The sequence below is a fragment of the Panulirus ornatus genome, chromosome 23, assembly GCF_036320965.1.
Source record: "Panulirus ornatus isolate Po-2019 chromosome 23, ASM3632096v1, whole genome shotgun sequence".
In the NCBI taxonomy this organism is placed as follows: domain Eukaryota; kingdom Metazoa; phylum Arthropoda; class Malacostraca; order Decapoda; family Palinuridae; genus Panulirus; species Panulirus ornatus.
The window spans coordinates 6525230-6545895 of NC_092246.1; the positions used below are offsets into that span (position 1 = coordinate 6525230).

General features: G+C 39.2%; 1 protein-coding gene across 4 annotated transcripts in view; it reads left to right on the forward strand.

The window, feature by feature from the left end:
* The window catches only part of LOC139756751 (RNA-binding protein 38-like), a 163744-nt gene extending 148144 nt beyond the window's left edge, over positions 1-15600 (forward strand). For 2 of the 4 annotated variants that reach the window (XM_071676500.1, XM_071676502.1), the window contains 2 exons: positions 3207-3361; positions 9262-15600. In XM_071676500.1, the coding sequence (XP_071532601.1) occupies positions 3207-3361; positions 9262-9416 (310 nt within the window). In that variant the 3' untranslated portion in view covers positions 9417-15600. Of the gene's footprint in view, positions 1-3206; positions 3425-9261 lie in introns of all 4 variants that reach the window. The other 2 variants (XM_071676499.1, XM_071676501.1) reach the window with 1 other exon arrangement.
* Positions 15601-20666: the final 5066 nt, after the last annotated feature.

Consider the following 20666-nt stretch of genomic DNA (forward strand, 5'->3'; position numbering starts at 1 on the left):
ATATATATATATATATATGGGTTGATTAGAAAGGGTAGTGAGTGGTGGGATGAAGAAGTAAGATTATTAGTGAAAGAGAAGAGAGAGGCATTTGGACGATTTTTGCAGGGAAAAAATGCAATTGAGTGGGAGATGTATGAAGAAAGAGACAGGAGGTCAAGAGAAAGGTGCAAGAGGTGAAAAAGAGGGCAAATGAGAGTTGGGGTGAGAGAGTACCATTAAATTTTAGGGAGAATAAAAAGATGTTCTGGAAGGAGGTAAATAAAGTGCGTAAGACAAGGGAGCAAATGGGAACTTCAGTTAAGGGCACAAAAGGGGAGGTGATAACAAGTAGTGGTGATGTGAGAAGGAGATGGAGTGAGTATTTTGAAGGTTTGTTGAATGTGTTTGATGATAGAGTGGCAGATATAGGGTGTTTTGGTCGAGGTGGTGTGCAAAGTGAGAGGGTTAGGGAAAATGATTTGGTAAACAGAGAAGAGGTAGTAAAAGCTTTGCGGAAGATGAAAGCCAGCAAGGCAGCAGGTTTGGATGGTATTGCAGTGGAATTTATTAAAAAAGGGGGTGACTGTATTATTGACTGGTTGGTAAGGTTATTTAATGTATGTATGACTCATGGTGAGGTGCCTGAAGATTGGTGGAATGCGTGCATAGTGCCTTTGTACAAAGGCAAAGGGGATAAGAGTGAGTGCTCAAATTACAGAGGTATAAGTTTGTTGAGTATTCCTGGGAAATTATATGGGAGGGTATTGATTGAGAGGGTGAAGGCATGTACAGAGCATCAGATTGGGGAAGAGCAGTGTGGTTTCAGAAGTGGTAGAGGATGTGTGGATCAGGTGTTTGCTTTGAAGAATGTATGTGAGAAATACTTAGAAAAGCAAATGGATTTGTATGTAGCATTTATGGATCTGGAGAAGGCATATGATAGAGTTGATAGAGATGCTCTGTGGAAGGTATTAAGAATATATGGTGTGGGAGCCAAGTTGTTAGAAGTTGTGAAAAGTTTTTATCGAGGATGTAAGGCATGTGTACGTGTAGGAAGAGAGGAAAGTGATTGGTTCTCAGTGAATGTAGGTTTGCGGCAGGGGTGTGTGATATCGCCATGGTTGTTTAATTTGTTTATGGATGGGGTTGTTAGGGAGGTGAATGCAAGAGTTTTGGAAAGAGGGGCAAGTATGAAGTCTGTTGGGGATAAGAGAGCTTGGGAAGTGAGTCAGTTGTTGTTCGCTGATGATACAGCGCTGGTGGCTGATTCATGTGAGAAACTGCAGAAGCTGGTGACTGAGTTTGATAAAGTGTGTGAAAGAAGGAAGTTAAGAGTAAATGTGAATAAGAGCAAGGTAATTAGGTACAGTAGGGTTGAGGGTCAATTCAATTGGGAGGTAAGTTTGAATGGAGAAAAACTGGAGGAAGTAAAGTGTTTTAGATATCTGGAAGTGGATCTGGCAGCAGATGGAACCATGGAAGCGGAAATGGATCATAGGGTGGGGGAGGGGGCGAAAATCCTGGGAACCTTGAAGAATGTGTGGAAGTTTAGAACATTATCTCGGAAAGCAAAAATGGGTATGTTTGAAGGAATAGTGGTTCCAACAATGTTGTATGGTTGCGAGGCGTGGGCTATGGATAGAGTTGTGCGCAGGAGGATGGATGTGCTGGAAATGAGATGTTTGAGGACAATGTGTGGTGTGAGGTGGTTTGATTGAGTAAGTAACGTAAGGGTAAGAGAGATGTGTGGAAATAAAAAGAGCATGGTTGAGAGAGCCGAAGAGGGCGTTTTGAAATGGTTTGGGCACATGGAGAGAATGAGTGAGGAAAGATTGACCAAGAGGATATATGTGTCGGAGGTGGAGGGAACGAGGAGAAGTGGGAGGCCAAATTGGAGGTGGAAAGATGGAGTGAAAAAGATTTTGTGTGATCGAGGCCTGAACATGCAGGAGGGTGAAAGGAGGGCAAGGAATAAGAGTGAATTGGATCGATGTGGTATACCAGGGTTGACATGATGTCAGTGGATTGAATCAGGGCATGTGAAGCGTCTGGGGTAAACCATGGAAAGCTATGTAGGTATTGTATATTTGCGTGTGTGGATGTATGTATATACATGTGTATGGGGGTGGGTTGGGCCATTTCTTTCGTCTGTTTCCTTGCGCTACCTCGCAAACGCGGGAGACAGCGACAAAGCAAAAAAAAAAATATATATATATATATATATATATATGTGTGTGTGTGTGTGTGTGTGAAAGAAGAAAGTTAAGAGTAAATGTGAATAAGAGCAAGGTTATTAGGTACAGTAGGGTTAAGGGTCAAGTCAATTGGGAGGTAAGTTTGAATGGAGAAAAACTGGAGGAAGTAAAGTGTTTTAGATATCTGGGAGTGGATCTGGCTGCGGATGGAACCATGGAAGCAGAAGTGGATCATAGGGTGGGGGAGGGGGCGAAAATCCTGGGAGCCTTGAAGAATGTGTGGAAGTCGAGAACATTATCTCGGAAAGCAAAAATGGGTATGTTTGAAGGAATAGTGGTTCCAACAATGTTGTATGGTTGCGAGGCGTGGGCTATGGATAGAGTTGCACGCAGGAGGATGGATGTGCTGGAAATGAGATGTTTGAGGACAATGTGTGGTGTGAGGTGGTTTGATCGAGTAAGTAACGTAAGGGTAAGAGAGATGTGTGGAAATAAAAAGAGCGTGGTTGAGAGAGCAGAAGAGGGTGTTTTGAAATGGTTTGGGCACATGGAGAGAATGAGTGAGGAAAGATTGACCAAGAGGATATATGTGTCGGAGGTGGAGGGAACGAGGAGAAGTGGGAGACCAAATTGGAGGTGGAAAGATGGAGTGAAAAAGATTTTGTGTGATTGGGGCCTGAACATGCAGGAGGGTGAAAGGAGGGCAAGGAATAGAGTGAATTGGATCGATGTGGTATACCGGGGTTGACGTGCTGTCAGTGGATTGAATCAGGGCATGTGAAGCGTCTGGGGTAAACCATGGAAAGCTGTGTAGGTATGTATATTTGCGTGTGTGGACATATGTATATACATGTGTATGGGGGTGGGTTGGGCCATTTCTTTCGTCTGTTTCTTTGCGCTACCTCGCAAACGCGGGGACAGCGACAAAGCAAAAAAAAAATATATATATTTATATATATATATATATATATATATATATGTTAATATTCATATATGTTTTATAGAAATAATGTATATATTTTTTTCCAGTCTTCATCCAAACTACATCTGCCATCCGTCCTATCTACCCACTGCTGCTGGTCTCCTACCAGTGACACATACACCAATCAACCATGCTGCTGCACTCACAGCTGCTGGCCAACAGGCATACTTTGACTACACTAGTGCTGCAGCTGCCTACCCAGGTACATACCAGACAGCTGCCGCAACTGGCATTGAACCATATGCAGCAGCAGCTGTGTCTGCAGGTATGGTATAAGGCATTTCAAGTAATTTGTCTGCAAGTAACAAGCTGTGCATGTGAAGTGAAATTACCATCACTAATCCTAAAAGGTATAGCACACTACATGCAAAAGGCTTGAACTTACGTCATCAAAATTAATATGTTTAATGTATCAAGTAAAAGGACTTAGTCCAGCTATGTTTTTGTCCAGTAGCTGTTAATAAAATCTTCCTGATCAATGACAGATGAATAGGTTAGAATCATAGCAACACACTACTCTGTGAAACAACACTCCAGTGAAAGAGAAAAACTGAAGTTTTTAGCATTTCTGACTCAGACCTATCTGAGCTAAAATCCAAGGAAGGGCAATGGGCTCATAGCCAACCCAGATGTTCAGTCAGCCCTTGAGGCTAGTTCATAAATGGGTACATGGCTTAGGCTGGGGTTCATATATTTGTAGCATAGGTGTTATCAGACTCTGCTTGCTTGTGATTATGCCACCAATGAAAGAGTCTCCTTCATTGATGCTGTATCATTATCTGTTGATGACAGTACAGTCTCATCAAAGAACTTTTCACTTCAAAGGCGTCCATCATTTCCCTGTGACTTGCAGTAGTGCATCCTTGAAGCTACACGAGCCCTTTCAAAGAAAAAGGTCTTGGAGTTACATATCAATAATATTTTATTTATTTATTTATTACACTTTGTCGCTGTCTCCCACGTTAGCGAGGTAGCACAAGGAAACAGATGAAAGAATGGCCCAACCCTCCCACATATACATGTATATACATAAACGCCCACACACGCACATATACATACCTATACATTTCATCGTATACATACACAGACATATGCATATATACACATGCACATATTCATACATGCCTTCATCCATTCCTGCCACCACCCCACCACACATGAAATGGCACCCCCCTTCCCCTGCACGTGCTCGAGGTAGCACCAGAAAAAGACAACAAAGGCCACATTCGTTCACATTCAGTCTAGCTGCCATGTGTAATGCACCAAAACCACGGCTCCCTTTCCACATCCAGGCCCCACAAAACTTTCCATGGTTTACCCCAGACACGTCAACCCTGGTATACCACATCATTCCAATTCACTCTATTCCTTGCACACCTTTCACCCTCCTGTATGTCCAGGCCCCGCTCGCTTAAAATCTTTTTCACTTCATCCTTCCTCCTCCAATTTGGTCTTCCACCTCTCCTTGTTCACTTCACTTCTGACACATATATCTTCTTTGTCAATCTTTCCCCACCCATTCTCTCCATGTGACCAAACCATCTCAATACACCCTCTTCTGCTGTCTCAGCCACACTCTTTTTATAACCACACATCTCTCTTACCCTTTTATTACTTATTTGATCAAACCACTCACACCACATATTGTCCTCAAACATCTCATTTCCAACACATCCACCCTCCTCAGCACAACCCTATCTAGAGCCCATGCTTCACAACCATATAACATTGTTGGAACCACTATTCCTTCAAACATACCCATTTTTGCTCTCCGAGATAATGTTCTGGCCTTCCACACCTTCAACGCTCCCAGAACCTTCACCCCCTCCCCCACTGTGTGACTCACTTCCACTTCCATGGTTCCATCCTCTGCCAAATCCACTCCCTGATATCTAAAACACTTCACTTCCTCCAGTTTTTCTCTTCAAATTCACCCCCCCCCCCCCCCCCCCATTTACTTGTCCCTCAACCCTACTGAACCTAATAACCTTGCTCTTATTCACATTTACTCTCAGCTTTCTTTCTCATACACTTTACCAAAACTCAGTCACCAACTTTTGCAGTTTCTCACCCAAATCAGCCACTAGCACTGTATCACCAGCAAGCAACAACTGACTCACTTCCCAAGCCCTCTCATCTACAACAGACTGCATACTTGCCCCTCTCTCCAAAACTCTTGCATTCACCTACATATCAACCCCATCCATAAACAAATTAAACAACCATGGAGACATCACACATCCCTGCTGCAAATGGACATTCACTGGGAACCAATCACTTTCCTCTCTTCCTACTCGTACACATGCCTTACACCCTCGATAAAAACTTTTCACTGCTTCTAATAACTTACCTCCCACACCATATACTCTTAATACCTTCCACAGAGCATTTCTTTCAACTCTGTCATATGCCTTTTTCAGATCCATAAATGCAATGTACAAATCCATGTGTTTTTCTGAGTATTTCTCACATACATTCTTCAAAGCAAACACCTGATGCACACATTCTCTACTACTTCTGAAACCACACTGCTCTTCCCCAGTCTGATGCTCTGTATATGCCTTGACCCTCTAAACCAATACTCTCCCATATAATTTCCCAGGAATACTCAACAAACTCATACATCTGATTTGAGCACTCACCTTTATCCCCTTTGCCTTTGGACAGTGGCACTATGCATACATTTCACCAATCCTCAGGCACTTCACCATGAACCATACATACGTTGAATATCCTCACCAACCAATCAACGACACAGTCACCCCCTTATTTAATCAATTCCACAGCAATACCATCCAAACCCGCCGCCTTGCCGGCTTTCCATCTTCTGCAAAGCTTTCACTACCTCTTCTCTGTTTACCAAATCACTCTCCCTGGCCCTCTCACTTCACACACCACTTTGACCAAAACACCCTATATCTGCCACTCTGTCATCATACACATTCATCAGACCTTCAAAATACTCACTCCATCTCCCTCTCACTTCACCACTACTTGTTAATACCTCCCCATTAGCCACCTTCACCGATGTTCCCATTTGTTCTCTTGTCTTACACACTTTATTTACCTCCTTCCAAATCATCTTTTTATTCTCCCTAAAATTTAATGATACTCTCTCTCCCCAACTCTCATTTGCCCTCTTTTTCACCTCTTGCACCTTCCTCTTGACTTCTTGCCTCAATCTTTTATACATCTCCCAGTCGTTTTCACTATTTCCATGCAAAAATCGTCCAAATGCCTCTCTCTTCTCTTTCATTAACTTTCTTACTTCTTCATCCCATCACTCACGCACTACCCTTTCTAATCTGTCCACCTCCCAACTTTCTCATGCCACAGGCATCTTTTGTGCAAGCCATCATTGCTTCCCTAAATACATCCCATTCCTCCCCCACTCCCCTTATGTCATTTGCTCTCACCTTTTCCCATTCTGCACTCAGTCTCTCCTGGTACTACCTCACACAAGTCTCCTTTCCAAGCTCACTTACTCTCTTCACCCCAACATTCTCTCTTCTTTTCTGAAAACCTCTACATATCTTCACCTTCACCTCCACAAGATACTGATCAGACATCCCTCCAGTTGCCTCTCTCAGCACATTAACATCCAAAAGTTTCTCTTTTACGTGCCTATCAATTAACACGTAATCCAGTAACGCTCTGGCCATCTCTCCTACTTACATATGTATACTTATGTATATCTCTCTTTTTAAACCAGGTATTCCCAATCACCCGGCCTTTTTCAGCACACAAATCTACAAGCTTTTCATCAGTAATATATGTAGCATATATGAGATAGCTATAATTAAAACATTCAGTTGCCAAAGCTATGTGCTACCATCGAAAAAAAGTTTTCTCATGTAGTTTCAGAAGATGGTAGTGATTTTGATAGAAGTTGAGTCCAAAGTAGTCAGCATCATTGAGGGAACACTCAAGGATCTTACTTTCCCTGCCAGATATAGTTATCTCACCAGCCTGCTCTGTTGTGGTGTCCTTTCATCCCATCCTGTCTTAAGTGCTGCTCGGTTTTATTTATGTGGCAGACCCTGCCATTAAGAAATATAAAAAGATGATGAATACTTGAAACATGGAGGAAATATGTAAATGCACGAGTGTAATTATGTCAGCTAACTTTATTATCATTGAACACACCAACTCTGTTGCTTTAGAGATAATGGCAGGCTAGGGAAAGAAAAGCAGAACTGTTACTAACGTCTTCAGGTCACACTTTCCAGAATAGAATACAGTTAGTGTGCTGACATCACCGTGCAAAGACAAAATTATCAAGCTGGAATTCATGGGCAGCAATCTAAAATGTGTATCGGATTACCCAGATTAAAAGTAAAAAATTCTTATGATTATCATCTAAAATAAGGTTTTAATTGCCAGCAGGGTAGTCCTAAAAGTCAGATAACATGGTATGCCACCTCAGTTACCCAGTGGTGTTGAGAGTGGAGGATGCAACTTTAGGAGGTTGTTTTTGTGTGTAGATATTTTTTTTGCTATTTCTGTTTCAAGTAATATTTTTCCTCGGTCATGGGTCCTAAGCTGTATGCTTGCTTGAAGGCACGGCAGTGTGCTTATAAACAAGATTTCAAGAGGTACTGTGAAGGCTGAGTTCACCATCTGGACACTTTATTTTTTCTACTTCTAACATACTCCTTCCAGAAAAGCTTGGTGAAGTCCATCTTGAAAGTCCAGTAAGGTGACTATTAACCTGATGAAGCTTGAGGCATTGAGGTTATCAGTCATCTTACTGGTCTTTCTAGGTTGGCTAACCCAGCTTTTCAGTGAGGGATGACTTTAAAAGGAAGAAAAAAAAAATCCAGATGATGAACTGGGCCCTTCCAATGCTTTTTGAAATATTATTTATAGACACTTTTTCTTGCTTCAAGAAAGAATACAGGACTCTTCCTGAGACAACTTCTTAAGACAGTTAATGTTAGAGGAAAAATATATATCTCAGAACTGAAATAGCGAAAATATCACTAAACACAAGGACAGTGTGCAAAAGTTGCATCCCTCCAATATGAATATCATTGAGTAACTGAGACAGCATAATATGTTGACTAACTTCCAAGACTGTACCAAGCTGCCAGTCATATGATTGAATATTGAAAAGTAAGAAAGCATTTTAGATATAAAATACACTATTGTACTGTAGTTTTTGTATAATAACAGTACTGTATATTGTTACGTTGTATAGAAGTCCTTTGTCAACCATGGGGTTACGTTCCTGAAAGACCCCATGGTTAGCTAAACAGGGGCTGGCAAGACCTATGGGAAATGGTAGCTTGGAGAGAGTGACTCTTGAGATACATACCTTCAGTCCTACAATGAATACTTCAGGGTTAAAGAAAAAAATCCTATTATTCTCCAAAAACAGCATGCTTATTCCATAAAAGTCCACTAATCTAATTGTTCTTTTTGTACAAAATTTAATCCTCATTGCAAAGTATTGTTTTACAGTTCTTTACGATCATGAGATCCAGTCATTTGATTTTGGAGCAAATTGTGTAGATACACTGTCTGTTGACCCTCTTAAGTCTGCTTGTATTATATCATTGCTGCTATTAATTTTCCTTTAGAAAGGTCATTATTTTCTCCCTTTGCTTGCAAATTATTATATATGATAAGCAAACAAAATTTGTATAACTTGAAGAGCTACTAGTTCATTGTTGTATCTCACATCTAAGATATCATTATATAACCCAGGACCCCTTCTTTAGGGATTCCTGCAGCTTCAAGGCTGCTCAAAACTTAGTAGCAGGGTACAAGAAGAACTCCTTTGAAGTGAGAATTTCTTTTCCAAGATTATACCCTTTCGTTAACTCATGATATAGTCTTGCTAAAGGTAACTTTTCACTTGAGGTTACATGGTGCAACCTCAAGCTGGCAGAATCCAGTACTACCTGCATTAGATATTTCCCGTGAAAGTTAGAGTTGATAATATCTTTAAAATCTGACCAATATAAGGATTCTCCTCAAAATGTCATTCAACTTATCAAATGATATAGTTGTATGTAACCTTTGCAGTTTGGTTTTTTTATAAACTAAGGAAGCCTGCTATTTGTATACCAGTACCTCAGCATGTCTTTTCTCTTACAGCTTCAGCTATGTCTCAGTATGCAGCTGCTGTGCCTGGTTATTCATGGTCACTACCACCGACAGCTACTGCTGCAGCTGCAGCAGCCGCGGGGACGATTCCCCTTTCACCCTATCAGGCAGCCCAGCCACAATTGCAGGAGGCTCGCATGCAGTAGAGTCTTCTCGGCTCCATGATGGGAGGCATCCAGTGAAGCACTAGTGCTGGCAATGCCATAGGATCCAGGCCAACCTCTGCTGCCCAACCACCCACTTGTGCCTTTAGGTGTCATTCCATCCTGGAGGTATATCTATACACTGCATTCTGTTAGGGTTTGACCCCAGTTCATTGGGAGTCTACCATAATGGAACCTACTTCAGGCAGTTAGGCTCCACCCCAGGCCACTGCCACCCTGGTTGTGAACACTTGTTGAGCCGGCCACACCCACAGCAGTCGTGCATCAGCTAGCCAGGGTGGATGTGGGTGTGGTCTTGAGCTTATGCGTGGAAAGCTCATGAAACTTGTGTTTCTGTAACTTGGTGTTCATGACCTATGTTGGGATCATTGTCATGATCTCGCCACTGTAAACACAATACTGTAATCATATGAAAACATTTATATGGATACTGTTGTACAAGATAGTTGAAAATGAAGTTCATGTAGCTTCTTAAGATATATAATAGTTACAGTGCTTTGAATATTCTAAGAAATTGTATAATACTAATTTTTTACAGTTCTACTTGTTTTTGTTACAAGAGAAAGAAACGAGGTGTCCTACAAAGTGTAAGGTAGAGACCAACCATTCTGTGATGACTTGCCTAGGTCTGTCATAACCCAGTTCTCATACGTGATACATTTTGCTGAGAGTTTCTCAAATCAGGTTTCCATTTGTGTTCTTTTTCTTTTTCAACTTGACTTCTTCTAAAAGAGAAAATTCATAAGTCTGTACGTTGTCCCTCAGTTGCATAATACTGATATTATAAATTTATGCTTTTCTTATTTCTTGAGATTCGATTCTTTATCTGAAATACTGTTTTTCTTTTAAAGGTAGTGATAGAATGTTTATATCAATATTTTTCTCGTTAAATAATTTTTATGTTAAGATTAATATTTTGTTAATGACAATTATTCATAATTTAAACTCATGTAGCAAAACTTGTACTCTTTACTATGACGCCATATATCATTAATCATAGAAATAAATGTTAAGATTGATTTGTTGATGAGGCTGCTTGAAGTGTGGAGATCATCAAAAGACTTGGAGAATTTACAAATTGTAATTGTATCCTTCGTTATGAGGGTTTCCACATTACACTTAGTCTGTCATAGTTTTTAAGATATTAGATGAGCCAGTTAGAATATTGGTAAATAGGTAATAGTACTTTAAGAATGATACACTGGGAAGAACCCCTTCACTATTCATGTAATAGCCAGCTTCTTGATATCAAGCACTTTCATCAGGATTAAGTATATAACTGGTTGTTTTCTTAACATTTCATTTGAAATGAGATGTATAGAAGACATTAAACTTCCCCAAACAGGGATAACATTCTGTAACATCTAGTCAGAATCTCTGCGTTAATATGATGTCTGTGCCATATTTTGCTCAGCCTGTCTGGCCCAAGAAGAAATGTATTTTGCTTTAAACTTAACATCCAAGGTTATCCATCATAAATTTGAACTTTTCATACTTCTGCTTCAGTGCTGTCCACCATTAGATGGTGTTTAAATACTGTTTCCATATTTTGATTAATTGATATCCATAAGTAGAAATGTATATTTTGTCAGGCTAGTCGGTTTTGCCTGTCAAAATTCAGTGATAGATACCAGTATCTGATTATAACAGTATTTGGATAGAAGCAACTGACTTCAGTGAAATTTGTGGGAAAAGTATTACTTAGCATTCAGTTGGAGTGAAATTGAATCATTAATCAATGACAGTGTCAGGAAAAGATCAAGATAGCTACAGAATTGTTATGATCACTTCACATTTCAGTGGAAAAAAGTATTTAAGATATTACATCATGATACACTATTAACACATAATAAGGAATGATACACTGAGAATAACCCCTTCACTATTTATGTAACAGCCAGCTTCTTAATATCAAGCACTTTCATCAGGATTAAGTATATAACTGGTTGTTTTCTGAACATTTCATTTGAAATGAGATGTATAGAAGACATTAAACTTCCCCAAACAGGGATAACATTCTGTAACATCTAGTCAGAATCTCTGCATTAATATGATGTCTGTGCCATTTTTTGCTCAGCCTGTCTGGCCCAAGAAGAAATGTACTTTGTTTTAAACTTAACATCTGAGGTTATCCATCATAAATTTTTACTTTTGATGTAACTGCTTCTGTGCTGTCAAACATGAGGTGTTTAAATAGTTTCCATATTTTGATTACTTGATATCTATGAGTGAAATATGTATTTTGTCAGGTTAGTTGGTTTTGCCTGTAAAAATTCAGTTGTAGATACCATTATCAGATGAAGAAGCACCTGACTTGTGTGATATTTGTGAAAAAAGTATTACTTAGCATTCACTTGGAGTGAAATTGAATCATTAGTCAATGACGTTATCAGGAAAAGATCAAGATAGCTACAGAATTGTCCTGATGTCTTCATTTTACAATGGAAAAAAAGGATTTAAGATATCTAATTATGATACACTGTTAACACATAATAAGGACAGCTACCAATGTGACCAGAAAGGCTTTACTGTTAGGCTAGTACTGTATAGGAATCAGTTTATATTTTGTATTTTAGCAATGCTTTTGCAAAAAGAGCTTAAGACAACAAAACTTCAAAATAGGGTCAAACAGTGTTCCAAAGTCAGAATATTATTAAGGAATAGTCAAGGTGGTACATTAAGGACATTATCCAGCATGAGGCTGGTGATCTGCATCAGTATGGCTGCCTTATGGTTCATCTAGTCAGAAAAATTGCACATATCTTGTTATGCACAGTCCAGGTTGCCTTTTAAGTGCCTTTTACAGAGACGTCTCATTGCATCTCCTAAGCCAGTCTATAATGAGGAATAACTTTCATCAAAAGAAAAAGATACAATTTTGCTGACTGGAGGCTTAAGAGTTGCATTTTCTGAGTCTTGTGTACAGTAAAACTGTGAGATTTCAGTCATATGTTTGCAATTGAGGTATTATGTAATAATGAAAGCAAACTGAACTGTTCAGATACTAGATAAGAATAAACTGTAGGTTAAGAAACTCTGCTAGGCACTCTGCGCAATATTGATACCAAATGTTGAAGTAACTGTACTTGATACTGCATGTACTTAGATGTAATTCTCTGTGAAAGCTCAAAGTGTATCTTCTTTTTTAAGCATTTGAAGCATCTTATTTTTACACAAAATATGTTCATATGGGTATTTGGTATTGAACATGGAGTAATTACATTTATGAAGAATTTAGGTAAGTCCATTCAGTTTTATATTGAAACTTTATTCATCAACAAACATGAGTACAAAAAGAAAGATTAGTAAATAAGCCACCACAATATTTGGAGGATTAACCTTGATTAAAGATTTTCTTGTGGAACTGAAAATAGTCAGTAACTCACTAGCATGCTCTTGATACGATGAATGGGAAGAATGTCTGCTGCTATGAACATATTCATGGTACACTAATAATATTGCAGTTTCAGTATTCCCTGCCTGTATGTGTAAATATGAAGAATGAAAATTTGAGATTTTGTACAGGTTAGGACTTAAGTGTCATGGTTTGTAAAAGGTAGGGCACAAGGTTCATTAACCAATGAAAATCTATTTTTAGGAAGTAGATCATGTAGTCTCTGGCACTTAAAAGAACCACTTCACAGAGGGATTGCTCTTTCTACCATTTTTGGCTCTTGCTTTTGGGAAGTTACACTGCCTTACCACATACTCTTAAATCTCCTCAATGTCCATCATAGCCTGCTTTCCCTATATTTTAATCCTTCCCTAATTCCTGCTCTTCTTGCCTTTATCTACATTCCCCTATGTATTCTTATAGAGGGAACCTCATTTTTCCGTAGGTGTATGTTTCTTGCATATGGTAATTATTTGTTACATGATAAGCTTACAAGAATTCTCCTGTATGCATCTTTGCTGTTGATCTATCTTCAACATTTATAGATGTGGAGATAATGGTAACAAATACATTTGGGGAAGGCTATGCATAAGCCATCCTACTGTGAATGTGGTAACAACACTTATGATGTAGACTAATAGATGAAAGGAAGACTATGAAGTGTCTGAAGATGGAAAATTGCTTGATATGTGAGCCAACAATTACCTCTTGAAAATTAAAGAGAATGATTTTAAAATGTTTCCATGTATCATGAACTGAGGACTGAATACAGTCTTTCACAACTGTGTAATAGTGTCTTAGACTGTATATAATGTGGCAGTTATAAGTTGTCACACTTAGCAGGTATTGGAAACTGAGAATATATGTATGATGTTCAGGTATGAAAGGAGCATTCACTATAGCTCATTAATTTATTAGATATTAAGTTAAAAGTATAAAAAAAAAATATGAAATGATTAAATGTATTCATTGTTGCCATTCACTGTTATTGACTGTGAGACGATTTCTACAAGTGCAGAATTGTACCAAATACTTTGTTGAATCTACATATTTATCCTTTTTATAATCAGATACCATGCAGTATGTGATAGATCGCCTCCATTATATGGAGCACAGTTATTTTAATTGAAGTACTACGGATTACGTTTGCAGCTTAGTTCAACCATACCATATTCTCAAACCATTTATAACTCCTGAATCAGGAAAGCACAAGATCGTCTTGCAGCAAAGATTGTCCATCAGTTTTAAGGTCAAGTCATATTATGAACACTATCCTATCTTATGAAGATTATTGACCATCCCTACATTTATGGATTACTGCAATATCCATGTAAATATCAATGGGGTTAACTTGCACCAAACAGTGAAGTTTAACAGTTGACGGTCTTGACTAAACTGAAAATCTGTATGTGTCCACAGTTTTTAGTGGTCAGGCTGTGGTGGATTTGAATTGCTCTTACAAATCTGAGCTGTTTGTTGTAATCTATATCCCTAAGCATACTTTATGTAACAGGATTGGCAAATTGCTGTTTCTGGTAGTTAAATCCATGAGAATTAATATAATTGTTAATTATAAACTGTTGAGCCTCAAGACTGTAATACCAAATGGCCAAATTTGCTTAACCTGTGACCTTAACAATAGAAAAACACCGCCCATATGGGTTAAAGGTTGTTTGGGACATGGGAATGGAGAAAATTTTATAGAAAAGTATAGAGAGAATCTTTACTGCAAAACTGGACTATATTTGTAAGTCAAGTACGCCATTATAATTTACCTATTTTAATTATTTGCAATATTCACTGACTTTTCTGCTTTGTACCAGACTGAGATGCATAGACTTCAAAATTCAGTCAACAAAATTCCGCATGAATACTTTTTAGGGGATTATTTTTGCAACTCTTGCATATAACTACTGAAAAATATAACAAATATTCATATTTTGCAATGATGTATGTAAAACTAGGGAAATATTACCACAGATATCAATAGTTCCAAACATGACCTTGCAGGCCACCAACATACTTTAATTCATTTAATGTTAATACCTCTTTGATTACAGTGCATAATTAATTCCATATCAATAAATAAAGTGCTTCAAAAACAGTGGGTGGAGGAAAAATATTTTGGTAAATATGACTGATGAGGGGGGAGGGTGTTGTTATTATATGTGTGGCAGGGTGGCGATGGGAATGAATAAAGGCAGACAGTATGAATTATGTACATGGATATATATGTATATGTCTGTGTGTGTATATATATGTATACATTGAGATGTATAGGTATGTATATGTGCTGTGTGTGGACGTGTATGTATATACATGTGTATGTCGGTGGGTTGGGCCATTCTTTCATTTGTTTCCTTGTGCTACCTCGCTAACGCGGGAGACAGCGACAAAGCAAAATAAATAAATAAATAAAATGACTGATGAATGATATATGGCATCCTCAGTAAGGTACAGGTTTCCAAGCTAAAAGTTTATGACAATTCGCATTGTAATTTCTGTCTTGAACCAGTATCAGCGCATTTAAAAGCTTAATTGAACAAGGATTGTTTGATTCTCATTTTGGGCATTATAATTCAGTCACTGAAGGAATTAGCTTTGTAGGTAATTTAAGTGAACATTTTCTACAGAACCTTTGCTATCTTTTGAAGAATATTTCCTTCTTTCAGAGAAGGATCTCTCCATTCCCATGCCCTGCCTCTTGTCAGCCAGATCCAATTGCCATTATTTATTTTTTAATTTATTATAGGAAATAAACAGTTACAGGAAGTTTGCATTTGATTTCATAACCATATTTGGAAAAATATAATACCAAGCATCAAGACCTATAAATTATACGATTTAGAAATTATTTTGAGATCTTGGGTGTGGATGAAGGACTTTGGTCTCTTGTGTTTTATATGCCAGCTATGGAGTGAATGGAAAAAAAAAGATGACTTTCATTTAATGATGCAACCTCTCTGTGGGATTTGGTGAACAGTATGAAAAACTAAAAAAGAAGGCATTGTGGTAGTAGGATTTCCCTAAATTTCCATTATCTCTATTGTCATTTTAAAGGCTCAAGTATCCAGATAAACCATACCCAAACATAAATCTAATTCCATTTGATATTTATACTAAACCTACTATTCACTCTTCTTCAGTCAGAAATGTCTTGCAACTTTTTCTCTTTTTTCACTACAAAAATGCTTCATTTTTTGTTAATTTACCATTACTTCATCCCTCATACTGATAATTTTGCTCTTTATCTTTCATTGCTACATGAATAATATATTTTTACACATAACTGCCATCTCCCGCATCAGCGAGGTAGTGCCTAGAAACAGATGAAGAATGGCCCACCCACTCAAATACATAAATATTTCATCTATTTATTATACTTTGTCGCTGTCTCCTACGTTAGCAAGGTAGCACAAGGAAACAGATGAAAGAATGGCCCAACCCACCCACATACACATGTATACACATAAATGCCCACACACTCACACATACCTATACATTTCAATGGATACATACATATACATACACAGACATATATATATATATAGAGATATATATATATATATATTTCTTTCAAACTATTCGCCATTTCCCGCGTTAGCAAGGTAGCGTTAAGAACAGAGAACTGGGCCTTTGATGGAATATCCTCACCTGGCCCCCTTCTCTGTTCCTTCTTTTGGAAAATTAAAAAAAAAATAATGAGAGGGGAGGATTTCCAGCCCCCCGCTCCCTCCCCTTTTAGTCGCCTTCTACGACACGCAGGGAATACGTGGGAAGTATTCTTTCTCCCCTATCCCCAGGGATAATATATATATATATATATATATATATATATATATATATATATATATTTTTCATACTATTCGCCATTTCCCGCGTTTGCGAGGTAGTGTTAAGAACAGAGGACTGGGCCTTAGAGGGAAAATCCTCACCTGGCCCCCTTCTCTGTTCCTTCATTTGGAAAATCAAAAAAAAAAATGAGAGGAGAGGATTTCCAGCCACCCGCTCCCTCCCCTTTTAGTCGCCTTCTACGACACGCAGGGAAACGTGGGAAGTATTCTTTCTCCCCTATCCCCAGGGATAATATATATATATATATATATTCTTTTTCTTTTTCTTTCAAACTATTCGCCATTTCCCGCATTAGCAGGGTAGCATTAAGAACTGAGGACTGGGCCTCTGAGGGAATATCCTCACCCAGCCCCCTTCTCAGTTCCTTCTTTTATAAAATTAAGAAAAAAAAAAAAAAAATGAGAGGGGAGGATTTCCAGTCCCCCGCTAAATATATATATATATCTTTTTTTCTTTTAAACTTCACCATTTCCCGCATTAGCGAGGTAGCGTTAGGAACAGAGGACTGGGCCTTTTTTGGAATATCCTCACCTGGCCCCCTCTGTTCCTTCTTTTGGAAAATTAAAAAAAAACGAGAGGGGAGGATTTCCAGCCCCCCGCTCCCTCCCCTTCTAGTCGCCTTCTACGACATGCAGGGAATACGTGGGAAGTATTCTTAATCCCCTATCCCCAGGATATATATATTTTTTTTTTTTTTTTATACTTTGTCGCTGTCTCCCGCGTTTGCGAGGTAGCGCAAGGAAACAGACGAAAGAAATGGCCCAACCCCCCCCCCATACACATGTACATACACACGTCCACACACGCAAATATACATACCTACACAGCTTTCCATGGTTTACCCCAGACGCTTCACATGCCTTGCTTCAATCCACTGACAGCACGTCAACCCCTGTATACCACATGACTCCAATTCACTCTATTTCTTGCCCTCCTTTCACCCTCCTGCATGTTCAGGCCCCGATCACACAAAATCTTTTTCACTCCATCTTTCCACCTCCAATTTGGTCTCCCTCTTCTCCTCGTTCCCTCCACCTCCGACACATATATCCTCTTGGTCAATCTCTCCTCACTCATTCTCTCCATGTGCCCAAACCATTTCAAAACACCCTCTTCTGCTCTCTCAACCACGCTCTTTTTATTTCCACACATCTCTCTTACCCTTACGTTACTTACTCGATCAAACCACCTCACACCACACATTGTCCTCAAACATCTCATTTCCAGCACATCCATCCTCCTGCGCACATCTCTATCCATAGCCCACGCCTCGCAACCATACAGCATTGTTGGAACCACTATTCCCTCAAACATACCCATTTTTGCTTTCCGAGATAATGTTCTCGACTTCCACACATTTTTCAAGGCTCCCAAAATTTTCGCCCCCTCCCCCACCCTATGATCCACTTCCGCTTCCATGGTTCCATCCGCTGACAGATCCACTCCCAGATATCTAAAACACTTCACTTCCTCCAGTTTTTCTCCATTCAAACTCACCTCCCAATTGACTTGACCCTCACCCCTACTGTACCTAATAACCTTGCTCTTATTCACATTTACTCTCACCTTTCTTCTTCCACACACTTTACCAAACTCAGTCACCAGCTTCTGCAGTTTCTCACATGAATCAGCCACCAGCGCTGTATCATCAGCCTCTTGTGGAGGCTAAGGTGAAGATTAGTATGGGTTTTCAGAAAAGAGGAGTGAATGTTGGGGTGAAGAAGGTGGTGAGAGTAAGTGAGCTTGGGAAGGAGACCTGTGTGGGGAAGTACCAGGAGAGACTGTTTACAGAATGGAAAAAGGTGAGAACAATGGAAGTAAGGGGAGTCGGGGAGGAATGGGATGTATTTAGGGAATCAGTGATGGATTGCGCAAAAGATGCTTGTGGCATGAGAAGAGTGGGAGGTGGGCTGTTTAGAAAGGGTAGTGAGTGGTGGGATGAAGAAGTAAGAGTATTAGTGAAAGAGAAGAGAGAGGCATTTGGACGATTTTTGCAGGGAAAAAATGCAATTGAGTGGGAGAAGTATAAAAGAAAGAGACAGGAGGTCAAGAGAAAGGTGCAAGAGGTGAAAAAAAGGGCAAATGAGAGTTGGGGTGAGAGACTATCAGTAAATTTTAGGGAGAATAAAAAGATGTTCTGGAAGGAGGTAAATAGGGTGCGTAAGACAAGGGAGCAAATGGGAACTTCAGTGAAGGGCGTAAATGGGGAGGTGATAACAAGTAGCGGTGATGTGAGAAGGAGATGGAATGAGTATTTTGAAGGTTTGTTGAATGTGTCTGATGACAGAGTGGCAGATATAGGGTGTTTTGGTCGAGGTGGTGTGCAAAGTGAGAGGGTTAGGGAAAATGATTTGGTAAACAGAGAAGAGGTAGTAAAAGCTTTGCGGAAGATGAAAGCCGGCAAGGCAGCAGGTTTGGATGGTATTGCAGTGGAATTTATTAAGAAAGGGGGTGACTGTATTGTTGACTGGTTGGTAAGGTTATTTAATGTATGTATGACTCATGGTGAGGTGCCTGAGGATTGGCGGAATGCGTGCATAGTGCCATTGTACAAAGGCAAAGGGGATAAGAGTGAGTGCTCAAATTACAGAGGTATAAGTTTGTTGAGTATTCCTGGTAAATTATATGGGAGGGTATTGATTGAGAGGGTGAAGGCATGTACAGAGCATCAGATTGGGGAAGAGCAGTGCGGTTTCAGAAGTGGTAGAGGATGTGTGGATCAGGTGTTTGCTTTGAAGAATGTATGTGAGAAATACTTAGAAAAGGATATATATATATATATATATATATATATATATATATATATATATATATATATATATATATATATATATATATATATACACACACACTGAGATGCATAGACTTCAAAAATCAGTCAACAAAATTCCGTATGAATACTTTTTAGGGGATTATTTTTTGCAACTCTTGCATATAACTACTGAAAAATATAACAAATATTTATATTTTGCTATGATGTATGTAAAACTAGGGAAATATTACCACAGATATCAATAGTTCCAAACATGACCTTGCAGGCCACCAACATACTTTAATTCATTTAATGTTAATACCTCTTTGATTACAGTGATTCATCTATTCCCATCACCACCCCACCACACATGAAATGTCACCCTCCTCCCCTGCATGGGTGCGAGGTAGCGCTAGGAAAAGACAAAAGAGGCCACATTCATTCACACTCATTCTCTAGCTGTCATGTGTTATGCATCAAAAGCCACAGCTCCCTTTCCACATCCAGGCCCCACAAAACTTTCCATGGCTTACCCCAGGTGCTTCACATGCCCTGGTTCAATCCAGTGATAGCACACTGACCCTAGTATACCACATCATTCCAATTCACTCTATTCCTTGCACGCCTTTCACCCTTTTGTATGTTCAGGTCCCGATCACTTAAAATCTTTTTCACTCCATCCTTCCACCTCCAATTTGGTCTCCCACTTCTCATTCCCTCCACCTCTGACACATATATACTTTGTCAATCTTTCCTCACTTATTCTCTTATACACGTATATATACATAAATGCCCACATATGCACATACATATACATGTCAACATTTATTTATTTATTTTGCTTTGTCGCTGTTTCCCGCATTAGCGAGGTAGTGCAAGGAAACAGACAAAAGAATGGCCCATCCCACCCATATACACATGTATATACATACACGTCCACACACGCACAGATACATACCTATACATCTCAACGTATACATATATATACACACACAGGTATATACGTATATACACATGTACATAATTCACAGTCTGCCTTTATTCATTCCCTTCACCACCCCGCCACACATGAAGTAACAACCCCCTCCCCCCTGATGTGCATAAGGTAGCGCTAGGAAAAGACAACAAAGGCCACATTCGTTCACACTCAGTCTCTAGCTGTCATGTAATAATGCACTGAAATCCATAGCTCCCTTTCCACATCCAGGCCCCACAAAACTTTCCATGGTCT